Genomic DNA, 22,095 nt, shown 5'->3' with positions numbered 1-22,095 from the left:
TTGACTGAACACAAATATTTATCTACAATGACAATGAGATTTCTAGCCTTACAACAGCTTCATTTTTCTTTTTTTTTTTTGTACATGAACCAAAAATACAAAGTTACAGTAAACATGCCTTTTGATAAAAATATCTTTACAAAAAAATGTACATTTCTATACAACAGTTGTCAGTTACAGATCTCTACATGCCCACGATCCTGGTTTTAAACCCGCAGCGAGTCCAACAAACTGTCAGTATATTCATTTCAGAGTTATCTTCAACTTAAAGAAACTGTTCAGGCTATTTGAAATTAACATGATTCAGTTTATTTACAGGGGGAACTGAAAACAAGTGTCGAGCCAGAAATGTTTTCAAGTGACCCAGATGTAAATTACGACAGTCAAAAGCAATGAGGTTTTTTTTTTTCTTTTTTTGCCAAAATGTTTGACACATCACCAGACGTTCAGTTAATAAACAGGCTACCAGAAAAAAAAAAAAAAAAAAAAAAAAAAAGAAGCAAAAGAAATAATGAACATGTAGAGGAGGAATTCTCTTTAAACATGTTTGTGAATATAAAAATATTGCTAAATATTACACATTATCATTATTCACCATACAGTTATTTTAGGTTGCAGCTCAGTCTTCTTACACTTGATTGGGTCTGTTTTTTTTTTTATTTTTTTAATGACTGACTGATATGGTTGTGAAATTATTCGAGGTATGTTTCCTACCTTGGAAATGCTTTGCTAAAAGGGTTAGATCACCCAAATTACAAAACTAAATGTTATCCCTGCTGGCAGGAGCCTGGATGTAATTATTGTATTAGTGTAAATACCAACTCATTAGCCAGCATTAATAGTGTCCAGGGAATCATTATTTTACCTGGGGCTAAACAGAACGGTCCCAAAATGTCAACAGAGGCATGCGGATTTCCTTCAGTAATTAAAAGGTTGTTTCTGAAAAGAAAGCCTGCTGTTAAATTTGAAACTTTGTGTTCCCAGGATCACTGATGAAGTTACCTTGATTACACTGGTGCTGCTCCGAAACCCACAGGAAAGATTCCTCAAAGCCTGTGCTCATAAAACCACGACTCTTCAGGTTTGTTGTGATTTTTTTTTTTTGTTTTTTTGTTTTGCTGTTGTTGATAATTTAGGTGAAGAGACCACCTGCACAAAATCACATGAATTAGCTTTGTAAACTGAGGCCTTATAGTCATTTCTAGCAGTAAATACACAAATGCCTGCATGGATAAAACATGTCTAAATGTTAGTTTAGGATCAGGATCAGTGAGACCAGGTGTGTCAGTGAAGGTTACACAGCAGAATCAGTGAAGCGGCAAACTACATGACAATGTTAGGACTTGAGAGACAGGACATCAGAACCTTTATTAAAAAACGGGTTCATTTCACGTCTTCAACTCGGGACTCAGCATGAAAACTTATTTCATTTGCACTTTTTAGTTTATACAGCAGTTCAACATTTGCCATTTGTCTTTAAAACATTATATGGGAGATTTATCAAACAAAACATGCCTGGTTAACAGTGCTAGTATTTGCAATCTTGCACTGAAGTTACCGTAGGATATATTTTAGGGATAATGTAAAACTGATGAAGACCAATAGAAACATTTCATTTTTCTCTGCAGTTCTACAAACCTTTGGAGCGCCAGGAGCCCAGCTTAAGAAATGGTAAATTATAGGTCTTTTTTTCCCCCCTGTGCTTTTTGTTATCACGAATTGACAATAATAGAAGCACAATAGAATATGGAATTGTCTTCAATGTTGTAATGATCACAACCCCAAATGAAACCACAGCGCGCATAAAACACAAATATATTTCCTCAACTGGAAATACAAATGTCCAACACCAATATGTTGACAATCAATTTTCTAAACTTGGGTTGAAACATCAAATTCGGCCAGCAATAAGCAAGTTTTTTTTTTTCAATCCTTAACATCTTTCCAGAGTTAAAAACGAACAAAACTAACTGACCCGTCCAACAACCAAGACAATCAACTGAAACATGGAAAAATGCTGCAACATTTTCACTGTGAACAGAAAAAGGTGGACTCTGCAGGCAGTGTGCCACCCTTGGCAACCTTAAAAAGATGGAGCTGGTTGTGTTTTCAGCAGATATGTCTGGTCTCAATGCAAAGACCTTCCTTCAAGGCAGACGAGGGGATAACAAAGAGTCTCCTCTCCGATACACGCACCTGTTCTTTGAAAACTTTCATCAAATAGTGCTGTGAAAGCTTTTTTTCTGCAGTGAAGCTTTTCAAACCGAGGCTGCTGAACTCTCAACTGGCACACCTGGTTCATGCTATAAAAGAATTACTGGCTGAAAACAATGCGATGGTTAAATCTGAGGGATGAAAAAATAAACAGCGACGGGATAATTTGAATAATTAAGAGAGAAACATGCTGACACCTAATCAGTGGCGGCATAATTCAATTTGAAGCTATTTATTTATAATCATCTTAATGATAATTACTCACCTGGAGCCCGACTTCTTTTTGTACTGTAGCAGCTATTGTAGATAAATAGATTAATAAAGCGGTTTCTGCTTGGTTTTGCCTAATCACTGTTCCCTATTCATGAGTGTTTCAGTAAAATCGTCTCAACTCTTGCTTCAATATCATTAATGTTTGCTTATCCTTTAAGTCATCTTACATCATTCTACATATATTCAAAAGTGACGATGTTCCGAATTCAGTTTCTAATCCACGGATAATATATTATAAATAATGCATTTATCATTTTTAAAAATACATTGGCATATGATATCAATGTAATATTTATAGTATTCCAACTTTCAACATCTCTGAGAATCCTTGCCCTTCTCCCTCGCCTACATCACATGAAATCAAGTGCAGTGTGCAGCAGCAGAAAGGCGTTGGCTCCCGAACAGCAGCAGTCCATGTTGGGATGCACAGGCTGAGCAGGGGAGGAGTGCACCGAGACGTTAGGGCACTGCTCCCTGGCAGGAGGCCCGTGCCAGCGCTGGCGCTCTACCACAGGAAGCCCTTTCTGCTTCTGAAACTTGGCAGGAGTGGGAATATACGATGGAACAGCCCCACAGGGCATTTGTGTGATAAATGGATAAAGCTGGGTAAAGTGATGCTCACAGCTATTGGCTTATGTATGAGTCAAAATTCAAACCAAATGGTCACGATGTTTCATTAATTTCCGCGGTCACAGATCCTCCTCAATCTTCATTTGACTTCTGAGGGGAAGAAAACCCAAAAAGTACTCAAACTAGTTTTGTAAAAAATACAGTGCAAGCAAAAAACAAAACAAACAACAGATCAATGATGTGCATAAAAAGGAAATAAAGACAGTAAAATCCCTTTCGTTCCATTTTTTTCTGGGATCAAGTCAGTGTGCGGTACAGTTGGCTTCTTGAAATGTAGCATGAGTTGCACGTGAAGAAAACGCAGTCCGACGCATTTGCCGTAGAGAGCCCGTCACATCTGGTTTGTGCTGCACAGTGGGGCATCTAAATGTGATTTGGCTTCTCTGGAACACAACTTACAGTCCTGAATGGGTGTCTTGATCCCTCAGAGATGCTCTTCTGTGTCTCGAAGGTGATGATGAATTCTAATCCCACTGGCCAGGAGAGTCTGCTTCCCCACCCTGAAGAGAGAAAACTCATGAAAACACATTATAGGACCGTCTCCTGCTCAAACATGGCGGCTGTTTATTATGCTGTAAATCTGATGAGGATTAGTTTTAAAGCTTGTCCAGTCTGAATGGCCTCAGAAATAACTTGGGGAGTGTGGAAATATTTGCTGCAAACTGCAGCTGCCTCTCTAATCCTTCTGGACATGACTTATTGAGGGTCTTCCCACTGTGATTTGCTATCCTTGGTAGGCTTGCAAGCAAAATATTCATATATTCTCCACAACCTCGAGAGGGATTTTCAGGTTTTTAAATGTATGTGCTGTGAGGAGGTTTTGTGAATTGGCCACAGATAGAATTTTAAAAAGCCAGACATATGGAGAGGAAATGGGAAACTCAAGTGTAACATGTGGCTTCTTAAGGGATGGAAAGAACTGGGACACGAGCAGCTGGGGAAAAAAAGGGGGAAAAAAAAATCCCCAAACAAACACTGTGTCAGAGCAGAAGTGCTACTTGTGAACATTACTGCTCGTACATAAATAAACGTTTCAGAAATGTCCGCTTTTATCAAAAAATATCACTGTGTTACAGATTTATGGACTCAATCTCACCAGGACTCAGGAAAGAAGCAGCAGCAGCAGATAAAGTCTCTAAGCTGCTATTGCTTCCATGACATTATCAAGAGTGGCGATGATACGCCAACAGCCAGCTTCACTGAAATCCATAAACATACACGAGTGGAAGGTTTCCTTTAGTGCAGCCCACGGCACATAGACTAACAATGCACAGGTATTTTCAATGTGAATAAGTAAATGAAGAAAAAAAAAAGACTGCAGTTGGAAATCATGATGAAGTGATACAGGTAAAGATGACTTATTTTCACCCAACAACCCTAATTTATTCCTGAATTTGTTAGTGACAGAATAATGTGTAAAGTCATGAATTCAACAGTTGCTGTTATTATATCTTAAAATGATGGATGAGACGATCAATTCTGTCATTCAACCATAAATTAGCGTTTGCTGTGAGACAAAACATGCACGAGAGTCGGGGAGGTTTGTGTAATGTGGTTCAGTGCAGCGGGGCTCATCCTCCCTCACTCTGAGAACCCCGAGGCAAAATGTGAAGGTAATTAAATGATCGCGGCATTTTTAGGATTTATGACTGATGAAATGTGTTATGATCTATACGAATACACAGAGGAAAGAAATAGAAGTAATTATTGGTAATTGTTCCAACAGAAAAGGATCGTGCATCCTAAAAACAAGGAGAGAATGAGAAGCTTTTGATTTTAGAGTTAATACAGTTTCCCTGAAAATGACAAAATGTGAAAAAACAAAACTAAAAGTATTCGAAAATAGCAGTGCTGTGAAGTCTCCAATGATTTTCTTTACTTATCGAGCAGCAGAACAAGACGGAGCTTAAATCAATGTTACATCAACGATCTGCGACTCAAACACCGCCAAGCGCCCCGCCATGAGGAGCGAGCCAGCATCGAGCCAGCTGATGATGTGGGTGCATCATTACCCACACCGCGAGAGGCGAGAGGCGGGAAACTCTTTACCTTAAGGCCTCGCTACTCACACCCCCCGCCACACAATTCAATTAGATGAATGTTGTTTGTGGGCAGTTCTGGCCCATTGCAATGCCATTATTGCTCCCTCTGTTGAATCTAGTATTCGCTGCCCTTCAGTGATGCCGGTCCTCCAAATGTCATGGAGCTTATGACTTGGGAGATGATTAACAAAGTTTAGAGATGCTCGGGACACAGTTCACTGACTCGGCTTTTTAATGAGTGCTGGATGTATGTTGTATAACGAGGACAGACTGTGAGAGCCCCCAGAATCTTTTTTTTTTTTTTGCAGTCTTGTTGAACAGCTTCCCAGCGGTTGTGACGGACACTTGAATTCTAACAGAAATCTCTTACCTGATCTCAGTTGTCAATATCCGATACGTGGTTTTCTATCTGAAAAGGAGAGCGCAGAGAGGAAGTTAACATCATACCCGGCATAGCTCACAGGTTATATTTAATCTTTTCCAAAGGTCACTGCTGATGTACGCCCAACAAGAGCAGCTGTGTCGACCTGCCGAACAGGCTTTATGGTACATTATCACAAATTCTGATCAATGTGACCTTCAGGAAGCGAATAAATCTCTTCTACCATGCCTCTGAAAAATGATTTCTTCCATTAGTGAAGACACAAAGCTTTCATCAAGGATAGTGTGGCCATGCTAATAGAGAATTATTCCAGCATAATAAAGAAAGTATGATCAGAACCATGGCCAAATCACACGGATAAATCCAGATCAAACTGAGGATAATTGCTTTGATGCCATCACTCGCCTATGTTGAGCATAAAAAGAGAGCTACTCTTTTATATAAAAAATAAATAAATAAATAAAACGGTAGCATGTTTTGACCTCTGTATGATATAAAGCACTTAACAGTTTCAACACTCCGAGCGCTCATGATTAAGCTTTTTGAAACATTATTTCATATTAATAGGGTGTCTAAATACATCAGAGCAAAGGAGACAGCAATAGAACTTTAGTTCAGATGAACCACTGACATTCAGCTTATAAATATTAAAAATAAATACACAAATTAAAAAAGTCACTGTAAAACCCACATGCATTACTAGGAATTCTTCATTAGACAGCCGTCTATTTTATTTAGTCATTGCTTTTTATTTCCCCATAATATCACTGGTATGATGAACGTGGGTTGGATAACTGAGATAAACTGGCTGAGAGGCCACACATGTTGATTGTACACTTGTTTTCTGTCCTGTCTGGTTTGATCACGTGTGATTTGATTATGTAGGCTATCAAGTCTGCACAGCGTCCATCACCTCTGAACGCCACTGACCTTAAATCCTTTATTGGTTTGGTTCACTTTACTTTTAAACCTTTATTTGACACAGGTTTGAGGAAGTTGTTGGTAATCTCCACGGCACTGTCCATGGTGCTGAAATCGCCCATGGTGTGGTGGTCTATTTTCCGCAGGTTGTTTAATGATAAATCCATGGCGCTGTCCATGGTGCTGAAATCGCCTATTGGCCGCTGTGGTGGTTGCTTGTTAATGATAAATCCATGGTGCTGCTGTCCATGGTGCTGAAATAGCAATTGTGCTGCAAAACTAATAGTAATCCACATGCTCTTCATTTTGTCCTTTTTCCAATTAACGCTACTAACTGATCAGCTGTGTCATTACAGGCTGTCAGTGCGTACTGTCTAATGATGGATTTACTTTGTTTTACGAAATATCATGTCGTTAAATAAGCAAATGAAGTCTCTTGCCTCATCTATGATTTTATTTCATATTTTGATGGTTCAAAGTGTGAGACTTTTTTTTATTTTGGAAGCTTAAGCTTTTTATACAGTCCCTTTTTGGCGTCTGTCCACACTCTCTAACCACAGCTGGCAATAATATGTAGGTTGACACCCGGCATTTCACACCACAGAAGAGACCCGTAACATTTGTTTAGATATGCTCACTGAGCAAGAATGCAGGTGCGACGTGGACTTTATGAGATATGGATTTCTGAGCTCACGTTAAAAAAAGTCCCTCCCAGTTGTGGTGCAGCTCTGTGATGAGCACAGCTCCACCTTTCTCTGTGAGTGAGGCTCCTCTGCTCTGCTTCAGCTGAACACACACAAGCACACTTTGTCTACTAAAACTCCAGACTTTGAGAGTCTTGTCAGGAAGAAAAAATCATGCCCAGTTCTCCCACTTTAATTCCTCCAAACACTTAATAGGACACTTTCATTCATTCATTCATTCCGAGGATAATCAGCTAAAGCTACATATCATCAGCCTTTTTGAAATTACTTCTCAGTACTCTGTTAAAAAAAGCCCTGAAGTTACTGAAGTAAAGAGTTTAGGTTTAAATTAAAGTGCTGCTAACTGAGCATAAAAAGGAATATTCCCATCTCCAGTTGCCACTTGCTAGTTGTTTCGGTTCATCATTAAAGGTTTTTTTTTTGCCTTGGCATACTCTCATTCTCTATTCTACTATCAAACTGCACTGAAATGTATTTCAATAATGTTGACTAATTGAACATTTTCATAGATTTTGGTCAAGGTTGTCATTAAAGGGTGATGGTAGGACCCAAAGTCAGACCAGTTCAGAAACACTGTTGTAGATGATTTTGTGTTGTTCTGTATTTGTCATTGTGTCTACTTTGTTTCTGCATTTTTATTTGTGTTTTCGTTGCTGAGGCTTTAACAGCATGAAGCCAAGATAAAGATATTTTTAGCAAATCTTCTTATAAGCTAGAAAAGTTGTACTGTGTGGCATTGCTCTCTGACATATCTGATAAAATAAATGTAAAAATGATAGAAGACTCACATCAAGTTAAGTTCATTTTGTTTTGGGACAAACATTTTTCACTTTTTTCCTAAATTAAACCAGAGATAATCATGATCATTTTTAATTTCCTAAACAGAGCAAGTGTTTTAAAAACTCGTTTTAGCTGAATCTTCCTGGCTTTAGCAGGATCCTTTATCTCTGACCTTGAGAGAGGAAACCTCCTCTGCACTGCTCTACATGCGCATACACCACTTTGCGGTTGGATCATGACCAGTCCGTGTCAAGTCTGGTGTTAAACACTATCCTATGTGACTTGAGCCCACTGCTTTAATTATAGCCCCTGTGTGTGCGTGTGCGTTTGTGTGTGTGTGTGTGTGTGTGTGTGTGTGTGTGTGTGTGTGTGTGTGTGGGCCTGAGCAGAGCCGCACTTCCACTGTTTGAGTCGGGGTCAACAGGGAGAAACTGTCAGTCCAGGCGCCCTCACCATTCACTCATGTGAAGCCCTGCTCTCTCAGATCTGCGGCCATGAATAATTCTGGAAAATTAACTTTCAGAAGGCGAAGACAGTCTGCCCACTTGAGATCTCCCAAAGTGTCTCGCTCTCTCCCTCGATGTCAGCCCTGTCAGCCGTTTCTCTTACCAGATGGTGGCTGCTCTCCTCATCGTATTCGTCCTCGCCGCCATCGGTCATCTCTCCCGCCTCCACGTCCAGCGCCCCCTCGCCCGCCTCCTCCCCAGAGTTGTCCGCCGCCTCCGACACCGACTCCTCATGCAAGGAGTCGCAGTTGTCCTCGTACTTTCTTTGAGCCTCTGGCAGGAAAAAAAAGAGGCGCACGTAAAAAGAAGCTCGAGTGTGATCAGTCTGCAGCTTTGTGCGTAAAAATAAAAAAAACAGAATACACGTTGGACACCACAACAAAGAAGCAGGTGACAAGTACACACAGTCTCTGTGCAGCAGTCATTTATGAGATTAATTTTTTTGCAACAGTTTACTTGTAACCAGTACAGCTGCAGAATTTTAGTATTTCAGCAGCTTTCCCACCATTGTATTCAATTAAATGAAACAAGCCTGCAGTGTAACTATGTGCGATTTGCCTACGAGACTCATCCTCAGTTACAGCTCTGTGATATTTTATAATATAAGATACTGTTTTTGGAATAAGTATCATAAAATTTACAAAAGTATTTAGCAGACATGAGAAACTACTTTTAGAAGAATGAGTGAGGGGATTATGAAGTCGAGTTCTCACCAAAAATGAAAAAAAAAAAAAAAAAAAAAAAAAAAAGAGTATAACTGAAGCTTTTATGAAAAACTACACCAAGTAATGGAAGTTTTGTTCTCTGTGAAGGCAACAAAAGTTGATCCCCAACTCTTTTAATGACAACAATAGACTGCACTTGTATTTTAGGTTCATTAAATGATACGCTATTTACAGATTAACTGCAATCTAAGGTTGTTGAGTCAATGAGTTTAACGTGATCTGGAACACTGAGTGAAGTTCAGGCTGCAGTAGTAGTTTTCAGACTGGCAGCTATTCCAGTCTGTACATACAGTGTACTGTACATACACACTGCCGTCACCCACAGGTAGCTGGGATTGACTCCATGCTGTCCTGCAACCTTGAACATTATGAGGTGGGTTAGATGATGAAAGGATGAATGGATTTTACACTCCCCACAGCACTCCACAGCACTGTTTTGAAACGAATCATCAAAAACTGATCTGGATAAAACTCTACAGTTAACAAAAACATTCAGCTCAGGTATAAAACGGTCTTTTTTTGCAGTAAAACAGTGGGATTCATTTGTTTCAATATATAATGTTAATGAGAATTTTGCTCCATAACTGCATTCCTGAGGACTAAAGAGAAATCATCTATCTCGGTTTAATCTTTGGCAGCAGCCTCAGAGAGGATAAATATATTAACTATAATCAATCCAGTTTTCTGCTTCAAAAAGGTCTCGCTCATTTATCATACACTTTTAACTGAAACCGAAGAAAATATAATTCTGACATTTCTCCATTCTTTACCTGAAGTTCTTTAGGCCTGATGGGAGACGGTTTCAGATACCAGGGACCAAACGAGTTAAGTAATAAAGATTTGGGGAAATCTTTAAAATCTCTTTGTTGGAAATAGCCACCAGAAGTGTATCTTATGTTGGTTTCCATTCTCACTCCAGACAAACTCACAGCAGTTCCCCTGAAAAACCACAAGCTGCTGTGATTTATTTGGCATCAAGCTGTCACGGAGGCAAAGACGTTGCAAAATTAAAACGGAACAAGCCGATGTTTGAATAAAAGCATCCCCGTCGGAGGAGAAATGTTTACGATGGTCTTTTTGTCATGAAGTCTGAATGACCTTCACAGGGTGCAGCACACGGAGGCTGTAGTGTGGTGGAGGGCATCTATAAAGACCTCTCACACACACTGAGTCAGCGTGGCGTTGGCATCTGTCCGCTGTTATGACGAAGAGCTCTGCCACGCTTATCTTAGACGGTGTCACGAAGACGTATGGCCAGGGTGTGCTCTTAATTTCCCTCCCTCAGTGGTTGGTGTCCTTCTCCCCGTCGCTGCTGCCTGGGGCGGACGCCCCCCTCTGTTTCTCACCTGATTCGGCTCTCTGCTGCTTCTCAATCTTCTCCAGGCGGCCCAGCAAAGAGTCAATCTTCATCTTGATCTGAGTGAGCTCCCGCTTGATAGTCTGAAGCTGGTCTGTCTTCACTGCTGGAGCACAGAAACACAGAGGAAGACATCCTGAAGTTCGGACTAATTGGTTGTTTCTTAGACGCGCACATCACATGCTCACACTTAATACTAGTAGTTTGGAGTTTTTTTTGGATCTCGTGGCATCAGTCTGATGCAGACTTTCCTCGGGGATGACGATCACAGTTTGGCTGACTGAAACGTTACCCAGCTAAAATTGAGGACCTGCTGCTTTCAATTTGAAGATTAACGCACGGCTTACGCCCACCATGCTGTGCAGGGCTGCTTAAGTTTCACTCACTAGTGCCAGTATCTCAACAAACTGTAGACTTTATATCTTTCTGCAGCATGCTAAGTAAGCAGACTGCTTACAAGCCAGTGACAGGATCTGCTTGGTTGGGCATATATTGTAAGTTTGGTTGCAGTTATTGAACATCAATCATTCCTCGCTGTTGTGACTCGACATTAAAAGCATTCAACTGGCAGCTTTTTATCAGACACAGGAAATGGGACACATTATTTATCTGTGCTGCTACCAGATAAACCAAAGTAGCTCAGGAAGGATTAAGCAGAAATCTGAAACATTCAGTTTGGAATACATTTGCTGAAAGAAACCTGGATTTAGGATTACAGCTGATAACGTTTCTTTTTTTTTTAACTTAAAAAAACAGCACTGACTTTTTTTTTTGTGATTATCACTTTCTTTATGATTTTAGGAATTATTTAGGAGGAAGGAGTGTTAGACAACTACAAAATCTTATTATATGAGACTTACATATGAATAATATACGAAACACAAAGATGGATCTCAACATGTTTCTTTGCAAATCAATTGATCGCATATTGTAGAAGATCACCCAAACATATACAAATGTCAAACCAAATCACACATCTTTTTATGAAAAAGTACAGAAATATATTCATCCAACTGCTCAGTCTGCCAAAGTAGGAAAATACAATTTACATGAAAGACGAAAGCTGAAAAAAAATCAACAAGCAACATAACTTTTATCAAAGTTTCAGAGCTTTTTTCACATCTGATGCATTTTTATGCACTTGCCTGATCATTACCTCACTAACATGAAAAACAAGGGGGCACAATTTCCCCACCCACAGCGTCTGTTTACTGCCTCATGAATAATTGCTCTCCCGTTTCTGTTTCGCTTTGGGCGTTCGGCTTTCACTCCACAACGCATATCTGACATTTGGGTAAATGTAGTGGAACCCGACCACGTCAAAGTTTCAGCCCTAACCTTGATATGCAAATAATGGCGGCTGTAACTCCCCGAAAATCATACAAATATTTATCAGAAGGACGTCACCGCTGATTGGTGGTCCATCTCACAGCTGCTGAAACGAGGGTGTACCGACTCTTTAACAGCTTGAACTGAGCAGATTAAAGAATTTAGACCACAAAGTAATGAGATAATCTTATTCCTTAACCCTCGGCAGCTGAAATGTGTCATATTTTGAGAGTAAGTGGCGGTGGCGAGGGGAGGGGGAGAGAGACACCAGAAGTGAAGAAGAAAACATAAAATTCTCTTTGACACCTATCAGATTCTGTCAGGGCTGGAAAGAGGATGGATGAGCACGCAGTAAACAAACCCACCAGTTCTTGTAAATCTTCAGCTGGAAAATCAGAGGCATGCGACAGGCACAAAATCAAAACATTACTTGTCTGGTATCATGTCTGCGTGTGGCTCTTTAACTTGCTTCCCTTTGATGTATATTTACACCCACACCACATCACAATGCTGAGCCCCTCCAATGGCTTTTGAGCCGGATTGTATGATCAAAACTAATGAATAAAAGATCAGTATTTAAGGAAGATAGCACTGTGTGATTAATAAAAAAACATCTTTTGACGTATTACCTTGCAGGAGACAAGATTCCCCAAAAGGACATTTTAATCTTTCATATGAATTCACAGTGAAAAACAGCACAGCAGCTGCCCCAGGAGGATCTCACACACATTGTATGATATTTGTCAATGTATGACTCCTTTAAAACTCAGCAGGATGATTAATGTGTCCATGGAAATGTGAGGAAAAGGCTGAATATAATGCCATTCTGAAGGCAATACATAGATAATGTGTGAAAGAAAAAAAACCCCCAACCTACTCTTATGTTGTTTTATAACACAGTCATCAAGCGTATTTCTACAGAGAAGCTGAAAATCCACCTTTTCTGGAAGAGGAAAGAAGGTGGGGGTGGGGGGTGAGAATATACAATCATATCTGGATGGGAGACACGCTGAAGAGTCTATCTCTTTCTCAGCATCACTTGCTTCCATTTGGACAAACCAACCTCCATAAATACACACACATAGACACACACACACACGTCCTTATGCCAACATTATCCGAGCTCGCTCTGGGCAGCTTACTAGTCGTCCTTTGATGATAAGAAAGTGTGGAACAGTTTCTAATTTATCGAGGGCCTCCAGGCCTTTTTCCTTTTGTGTTATCAGCCGCATAAGCTGCAGAGAGAAAACACACACGCCCTAATCCAGCATCACTTCATCAACACGGCATCTTTAGATAGCTCCGGTGAAAGGAAAAGAGTGGGGGGGGGGAAAAAAACACCCGCCATTGTTATTTAATAAGCATTAGGACAGATTTTGGGAATGAGTAATGGATCTAATTTTAGGACCGCATTATGAGCCCGAGATATTTCATCTTGGGGATAGTTAGGAAGTCTTCAATCACAGGTTTATAAAGATTAAACCAGACAAAGAGTTTTAAGGGCTGGTGGAGCTGATGTCGGTCAGACTCAAGCAGCTGCTGAAAAGTCACCGGTTTAGACCCATAAATATCACAGGGATTAAAGAAAACATACATTAGATATTTATATTTTTAAATATGTATATAATTTCTTCCCTTGTGCTTCTCTTTCTTCCTGTATCATATATAGAAACACAGTTAAACATGGTGTGATTTCACGCTGTATCACACTGTATAATAAAAAGGATTGAGGGTGGCCCGCTGAAGCAACTTCCTGTAAACACTCGGGCAGGTCTTTATAGAAAGGCACACAACCGCAACCTCAACGGCAAATCATTGCAACTTGCACCATCGATTTGACTGGATTTTACACTAAATGCACATCTCACTGCGACTGGAGTAAAAAGCCAGGTTCGACACGCTCAAGGTGCTGATTTAACCAAGTGGCCCGGGAGGGATGAACACTTACAGGCCTGGTTTACTAAGATCCTGCAGAACACCTGCTGAGTTTCACACAAACACATGTTGGAGGAGAAAGTTATGAAATATCAGGAAGTAAATCAGAATTTTACGAAAAAAAAATTAATCAGATGATAAGACACAAAGTCAAAATTTGAAGGATAACATACATCTTACAGTAAAGTCAAAATCACTGCTGCAAGTTGTAGGTTAAATTGAATTGTTTTCAAAAACAGTAAAAATGTACAAAATCACAAACAACACAAATGCTTTCATCAGAACAAATGCATTCTATATTCTCAAGCATAAACTCCTACTTGTATTTTTCATTATCTGAAACACACCTGATGCTCCGTAAGGCAAACACACTGAATCAGCTTGTTTTATGTGCAATTTCATGTTTACAAAAATTTTTATATGTGCAAGTCTTTAGTGGATCGGGCCCATGATTTTTCTTCTATTGCATATTTCATACTTAATTTGTCTTTGCATCACATGAAGTAAAAAAAAAAAAAAGGGGAGGGTTAACAAAATCAATATCAGGTTTGTATTTCATCTAAAAACAATTACAAAAGAAGGTCATGCAGGAGTTGTAATTTTCAGCTATATAACTATATTCAATAAAATTGCCTCATGAGTTTACACTCTAACATCAACCTAAACATAAATTGTTGACTCAGATTGTCATATTCACAGTGGTATGGAGTTAAACCCTCACTCAGCCTTGACATAAATATTCACCTTTAGAGAACAGAAAGCTTCCCGACTGTCTGCACTCATCATACTGAGATCTCAGAATGATTATTGTATTAGTTTCTTACTGTGTGTACACAGAGCGGAACAGAAGTAAAGACGAATGGTCCTTGAAATGTCAGCAAACGCTTCGATTTTTACATCAGACCTTCTTAAATTTGAGTCTACAATTTCAAGAATCCAGCAAAAAAGTGTTTTCTGCTTTAAAGTTTCATTCACGGCTGTGTGAGAAATAAAAACAAACCTTAGAAAGAAATGTTAAAATGAAGCTCTATTCAGGATCTGCTAAATATTCAAAGAGTTTGTCAATAAAAAGCTGCTCCATAAAAACTAAACTTTTTATCTGACATTCACAGTCTCTCTCTGATGGACTTAGTTAAATCTCACGAGCCGGCGGCGGCGTGGAAAGGCTCAAAATGAAAAACACATATGTGTCCATCCTCCCGATCCATGAATCCTCCGGCTGTTTGTCTTTGCCCCTCTTTGAATTATTCCGCTTCAAACTGCCCCACACTCGCCCACCCTGTTGTTTAGACAAGCTAACCTTATTTTGCCATCCAATCTTCGGAGGCCAAAGTCAATACAAACAGTGATTTTTCACAGTCCTGGCAGGGGAGAATTAGTCTCCCAAACATATAGTCGCACTGCTTAGACAGAGAAGGGAATTCATAGTCTGTCCAAAAAGAGGATGGAAGATAGGGGATTTTCCCCCCCGTTTTCTCTGTAACACCAACTGCAGCTGGGTCCTCCTGACAGACCGTACCAAGCTGCTTGTGCTGATAACACTGGCCTAGACAGGCAACAATGAAACAAACACTGTAACCAATTACACAGGCTGCGGATGGAGACGAGCGTTTAGAAAAACACAGCTGACCACAGCTCCACAGAGATGCCCCCAATCTCACGTTAATTACATTTAGGACGTTATAATGCATCACCAGCTAATCAGAGGGGCCGGACCAGATCCAGATGGAAGCCGGGTGACGGGAATAGCACCCGTTTGCTGAATTCTCGGAAAGCTGGGATTATATTTGCGTTTGTGATTTGGTGTTTTTGCTCTACGTTGCAGTGTGGCTGCTGGCCGGGTTGATTTAAAGAAGCTTTTTATAGTGTTGAATGCCTGTTTTTTTTTTCCTTGCCGGAGCCATGGCTTCAAGATTTGTGTGATGCTCTCAGTTTTTCAAAAGGACCAAATGCCATTAGCGTAATTAGTCTACGCTTTTTGAAGCCTCAAAATCAAATAAAGCGAAAAAAAAAAAAAAAAAAAATTAAAATAGGAGGAAGCCTTGATGGTAAAACATCTGACAACTTCTTATACTCACGTTTGACCCCGGAGGATGAGGATGTGGGAGGTCTGGAGGATGAAGAGGAGGAGGAAGAGGATGTTTTGATGGGGAAGGAGGTCTTTCCACGGCGGGAGGAGGGAGCCAGCACCCTTGAGCGTTTGAGGGGGATCACAGCTCTGGGAGGGGGGGCCACTCTGCCATGGTAGTCAAAAAGCCTTGAGAAGCAGAAAAAAAAGCTATAAAATTACACTTCACTTCTTGCTCTCCTTCTATAAGTCACTGTCTTTTATAAGAGGACTATAGCATTCAGAAAATGCCCATCTACTCGAGCGCAAGGTTTTTTTTCCCCTTCATTTCATCGCTTCTTTCTGAAGCCTCCTCTCTGTTCCCAGTATTGCATTTCAAGATAGATTTGGTATGGATTTCTTCAAAAAAAAACAACAACAAAACAAAAGAAAAAAAGCTGATGATACAGTTGAACATTACAAATATCCCTCCTTCTGTGAAACTTTCCAGAACAAAACTTTCATGGAAAATAATCCCTTCACACTTCTCTTGAAATCGGATGGGATGAAAAGCAGCGGGTGCTAAATGTCAAATGAAGGTGTCAGGTTCCACTGTTGTCCGTGACACTCGGCTTGTCACGGCTCTCACCGAGCCTGACATTTAGAAAATAGAAAATGTCCCAGCAGATAAGCACTCTGATCAGCGGCGGTAAATGAGAGAGGAAACAAGTGTTCCTTCATCGGCATGTTGGAGCTACATGCTTCATCCCATCACCCGTTTTGACAAGACGACGGGTTTAAGGCACCTCGGTGGAAATTAAATCTGACAAGTGACACTTTTAATGAGGACAAGTCAATCAAAGTCTTTTTTCTTGACCGTTAGATAATCCTCTCTGGATGTATATAGCCAATTTATAGCTGAGCGATTATCTACTGTGGCTGCAGGAGGAACCGCGCCATGAATTTAAAGACAATGGAGGATGGTGCTTATCCTTTAAACTTTTTAAGCTGCAACACCTGCAAAGGTAGACAGGAAAGTTTGAGATTTAGCTTATTTTTTTGTCAGAAAATCTGACAAGTCTGTTATTATTTTACTTCCTGTTGCAATTGCAATGTGAAGTCTTCAGAAAGAACTGAGGAGTTCAGGGTCTCTGGGCATATTCACATTCACAGCTAAGGGCAAATTAGGAGAAAAAAATGAAAGATCATCCACATACAAACATGCAAACTCCACAGAAAAGCCTCCACTCAAGAACCGGAGGTAGAAAAAAAATGCTAATTTCTGAGTTGTACTATGACAACATGCTTCATGTTTAAATCATCTATTTCATATAAACACATCTGAGCGATACATACCTGCTGTAGAAGTCGTCCCTGTAGTATTCATAATCAAATTCATAACCACTGAAAAAGAGACAGAGAGGGAGGAAGAGGAGAGGCACAGAGAGCGAGAGCGAGATAAAGAGGGGATAGATCGTATTAAGACAAACCATTTCAGATCTGTCAAGAGTAAGCAGATCACACTGGAGCTGTTTTGACTTGAACGGACACGCTCTAGTTTACGCCTAAAGCTCATCGCAGGTTAGGCAGAAAGCCCGAGACGCGCGAGCATGCAAAGACTGCCGATCAACAAAGATCAAGAAGAAACTTTTAGAGGGCAAATACAGTCAGAGAAAGGAGGGGAAAAAAATACGGTGAGACCCCAGAGAGGAAAATCAATGCTACACGCTCAGGATGGAAAGTAAATTACAATTCAGTGAGGGAAGTAAAAGAAAGAGAAGAGGCGGAAAGAAGAAGATGTTTTGGAATGTTGCTATTCTCATGGGAATTTTAATTAGGATTAATGTATTATTATTTCACTTTAGAATAATTTAGTGTTGGTTTTTGCCTCTCAAGTTCCTCTTCCATAATTACCATATTACACTGTGGCTGTTTTCAGCTGCTGCTATAAATGCAAAGGAGGGTGCATAATGACTCACAAGCTAATGAATTAGTGAAATAAGATGTATAATCAAACAAACAATTCAGAAAGGGGCAAATTGGTTGGAATGTAAACTTTGCCAAGAGGTGAACCATCAAAGTACACAGAAAAGTGTCCCCATGAATAGTAAAGACCTGTCTAGACCTTTGTCACGATAGACTGGAGCAAACAAGCACTGCTTTGATATATGCGATCGGGAGATGTGTACGGGGCAAGAAATCAGGGTCGTGCTTAATGAAGCTTATACAACAGCATCTCCACTGAGCTCCACAGGACGGAGCCGAATACACTCCAGTAAGAGCAGGCAAATGCAGAAAAACAATAAATACTCCATTAGAAATGCCAGCCCAAACAATCATTAAAAAAAAAAAATAAAATAAACTCAGAAACATCCAAATCCTCACATTTGAAATGTTGCTGCAGATTTACATCAGGCGGAGCAGCGAGATGTGAAACGTGGTTAATATTTATGACAGGAGCGGCGTCTCTGCATGTGTCTGGATGTTGAATCGAGGATGAAACCTACCTGTATACGGCGGTGAGCGGCCTCTTGGAGCCGGCTTTGGGCCTGTACGGCTTGGGCTCACCTGCCATGTTTATGTCTGTAAACACACACACACACACACACACACACACACACACACACACACACACACACACACACACACACACACACACACACACACACACACACACACACACACACACAGAAATACATAAGTTTTGTGGAGGAGTGGAAGCTACAAAAACCCACATTACCCCAATTAGGAGGTATTTATTCAAATACTTTGTTGAACTTACAATTATAGTAATACTTTTTTTTCAACACTTACAAAAGGTGAATATATTTTCCTCGACATAAAATCAAGTTGCCACTGAGTACACCTTCACTTCTCAAAAAAAATTAAAAATTTCGGTTTGCATTTTGTATGAATTCAATACAATTAAACTTCTGTAACTTTATTCTATCCCAGCAAGTAGTTGTATTTCAGTTCAAAATGTCATTATTGCAGTATGACAGCTTTCTGGTAAAAAAAGGAAATGGTTCACAGAAATAACTTGTTGATCTTATTTAGCAGATTACAAAACACAAATGACAACTTAAATATTTTTTGCATATTTCCATTTAATTACAATGATCTACACTAATGTGAGATAGCATTTTTATCAAACTTGTAAACTCGACATGGAAATGTGCAAACATTTGTACAAAGACCACATTTGCTAGGATGTGTCACACTTCATGATTGTTGTATTGGAACAAAGCAGAACCTCGTCACATAAAAACACAAAAGTTATGAAGTCAACAAAATATTAATTCAAGTTGTTTTGGCTGTTCTCTATTATTTTACACTGTAAAACTGAACTTTTTATGCAACATTTGGGAGACGACCGCCGCACAAAGCCGCAGTACTGTGGGACACGTTCACTAAAGTCGAGCTGAGGTCTGAGAGCCAATTTTCTAGAGGCAAGACAGGAGACTGGAGAGATTGCAAAAATGAATTTGTTGTTGTAAGGCAGAAGTAAATCCTTGAAAACAAAGCAATAAAAACAAGGAAAACAACCTCTAAAAGTGAATGTACGCATGCTAAGCTCTGATTGACAGTGGTTTATTTACACTGTTACACAAAAAGGCAATAACCAGGAGTGCAGTTTTGTGACCTGACAGTCATTGATAAAGAACTCCTCGTGTGGTTATCTGTGCATTGCCAAGGGTGTTGCAAGGTCTTTTGGTGCATCGTCTGAGTGGCTTCTGGGAGACAAGCCAGTTTGGTCAAAATCAGCCCCGAACATTAAAACAGTAAAAAGGCGCGCGTACGGTCCGCCAACTTTATGCATGAAGATACCAACTTGTATTACTGACATCAGTTAGAATATGCCATAAAATTTCACCTTCTGCTGCGCTTTTCACTTTCTGATCCTTATCTGAGGTCAGAGAGTAGCACAAATGCTATTCCCATAAAAATGAATAAAAAAGGCAAAGGGAGGCAGCAAGAAGGCAAAAATAAACTATGTAAAGTAACATAATCTGCTTTTTCATTGTTTTTTTTTTTTGATATGATAACCTTTTGTTTTATACTTATAAAGAGTAAGGCTCCAGAAAATCTTCTTCATATCTGGAAGGAAACAGGCATAAGATCCCAAAACAAAAAGCAAATCAGCAAAAGCGCCCTTGAGGAAATAAACAACCTCCTCTCTGTTTCGAAGTCACTCTGAGAAATGCTTTGGAGATATGCAGATCGCTTTTGAGGTACTACTGTTTCGTCCCTTGCAGCTACACACCTTGCTTAAATATTTAATGTGTCTGCTTGGCCCCGCTCCTATAACCTCCTCCTCACCACTGATACCAAATGAGAGGTATCCTCGGGAGTAGAACTGCACTGAGGTGAAAATAAGCTTTTGGCAAAGTTCAGCCTCCTCCTCCCAGTGGATGTTCTCACGAGAAACGGGACTAAATCCCGGTACATTGCCTACTCAGACATGCTAAAACACACTTTTTCATGCCGACCAGCATGACCACATGAGTGCGTGTGTGCCAGCTTTATGGGGTATATTTGCACTGACCACGATGCTGACTTGGAAGGTAATTACCGTCACTGCTCATTAACCTGGAGGTTTACTTACGGAGGTATCAGGACCGAGCCTTTAATTAGTTCACAGCAGTCCAACTGCGCATAATTGGCATCAGAGACCTCGAGACATCAAGAAATCTCAGACGATCCTTTTCTTTCTTTCATATCCAGTGCAAGTTTCATGCAGTGCAGCCAGTCCTTGCTGTTCTGTGCAGGCATTCAAGCTGAATCTGACAGGTATTGCCTTGACTCGGCAGCCTCAGCAACCTTTGACCCGAGCCGTCAGGATATGCCTGCAACAGGTCTACTGGAAAAACCATGTATGTTTCACAGGGGTGAATCTAGCCAGGCGAAGGTGAGGTGATGAGCTGATTAATCGGCCATCAAACAGCAGAAAGACACTATAAACAGTGTGATTATACAAGATTGATGGACTAACGGATAGATGGATTTCCCATTCATCCCTCAGTCCATCAATCTTGCACACCCACTTGACAAACTCGTCAATATTTCAGCTGACTTTGGATGAAAATCAGGGCACAGACACTTCATCGGGGCCAAAACAAAGTTCCAGACAACCCACCCACATGTAAACAGCTACTGAGAATTTAGAGCCATTTATTATCCGAAAAAAACAAGTGTTGTAATTTTGGGAGAAAGTGGGAGTTGCTAGATTTTAATGTATTTCAGATTTCTGAGATGCAGCAGTACTAAACACGACACCATTGAGTCACTGCTGTTAGGTGTCAAATGACGCAGTTACCAACGTCTCCAAATTTGTCATTCACTAAAGCTTTAATTAGCAATATCCTATCAGAATGTTAACAGTATTTATGGCTCTCAAGTAGAAGGGAACTGAATCATAAACACATTCCTTGTTGACAAACTTTGCTCTGTAAAAATGTATTACAGTTAACGTTATTGGACAAAACAATAGTATAACAGCAGCCCTCTGACAAACTGTTCTGCACTAAATGAATGCTTTCACAGTGTCCTCACTGCTGCTTGTGTGAAGTGGATCTGAGAGGCACCGACTGTGATCCATGCTGTTAAGCAGAAACTCTGATGCCATTTATAGCAGAACACTTTGTATCAGCACAGAACTAAGAGCTCCTTTGGGTATAATGGAGATGCTTGCTGGGTCAGGAGCAGAAACCATGGGCTTCAAAAAATAAAAAAATAATAATAAAAAATCCTGCTTTACTCTGTTTAGTTGGTCAGTCTGCGTATGTCAAAGGCCTCGGTATGCTCCCCCGTCGCAGCGACGTCGTTCATACGCCGGCAACCCTACGCCGCCACTGAACATATCTTGCTTCTGCGTCAAGGGAACGCCCTCCTCTGCAATTTCACCGTCAAGCCGCTAGGCGAGCGTGGCGGTGTCTTTGTTTCGCAATCGGCAGTCACAACAACAATGTGGCTTCCGTAGCTCCGGCTTTACCTAGACATAGATATCTAGACATAGATATCTAGATACGCGTGAACTTACCGAACATATATCTGCATATATGCCAAAAAGAAGTTTCTTTTCCACAGACTGTTGTGTTTTGGTTTGTTTACCTTACTGACGGTTTCGACAGCTGTCAGCCATCTTCTTCACATTATGGATTGGGATGGAGCGAGAGTCATCGGGACAGAAGAGAATAAACACCGACGCTGGATAAAAGAGGCTACTGAAATTCGGAAACGTGCCCGCGGG

The 22,095-nt window shown here is 40.3% G+C and overlaps 1 protein-coding gene across 5 annotated transcripts in view; it reads right to left on the bottom strand.

Annotated features, from left to right (window-relative positions):
* Nucleotides 1-3,561: 3,561 nt before the first annotated feature.
* Nucleotides 3,562-22,095, bottom strand: part of ralyl (RALY RNA binding protein like) — a 98,046-nt gene continuing 79,512 nt past the window's right edge. For 3 of the 5 annotated variants that reach the window (XM_030087715.1, XM_030087711.1, XM_030087713.1), the window contains 7 exons: nucleotides 18,353-18,428; nucleotides 17,202-17,249; nucleotides 15,877-16,055; nucleotides 10,524-10,640; nucleotides 8,556-8,725; nucleotides 5,530-5,568; nucleotides 3,562-3,617 (listed from right to left, as the gene is read on the bottom strand). In XM_030087715.1, coding sequence (XP_029943575.1) covers nucleotides 5,536-5,568; nucleotides 8,556-8,725; nucleotides 10,524-10,640; nucleotides 15,877-16,055; nucleotides 17,202-17,249; nucleotides 18,353-18,428 — 623 coding nt within the window. In that variant the 3' untranslated portion in view covers nucleotides 3,562-3,617; nucleotides 5,530-5,535. The remainder of the gene's footprint in view (nucleotides 3,618-5,529; nucleotides 5,569-8,555; nucleotides 8,726-10,523; nucleotides 10,641-15,876; nucleotides 16,056-17,201; nucleotides 17,250-18,352; nucleotides 18,429-22,095) is intronic. The other 2 variants (XM_030087716.1, XM_030087712.1) reach the window with 1 other exon arrangement.

This window comes from Salarias fasciatus, unplaced genomic scaffold (assembly GCF_902148845.1).
Source record: "Salarias fasciatus unplaced genomic scaffold, fSalaFa1.1, whole genome shotgun sequence".
Classification (NCBI taxonomy): domain Eukaryota; kingdom Metazoa; phylum Chordata; class Actinopteri; order Blenniiformes; family Blenniidae; genus Salarias; species Salarias fasciatus.
The sequence above is the reverse complement of the archived record's forward strand: the minus strand, read 5'-3'. Positions and strand labels throughout refer to the sequence as shown.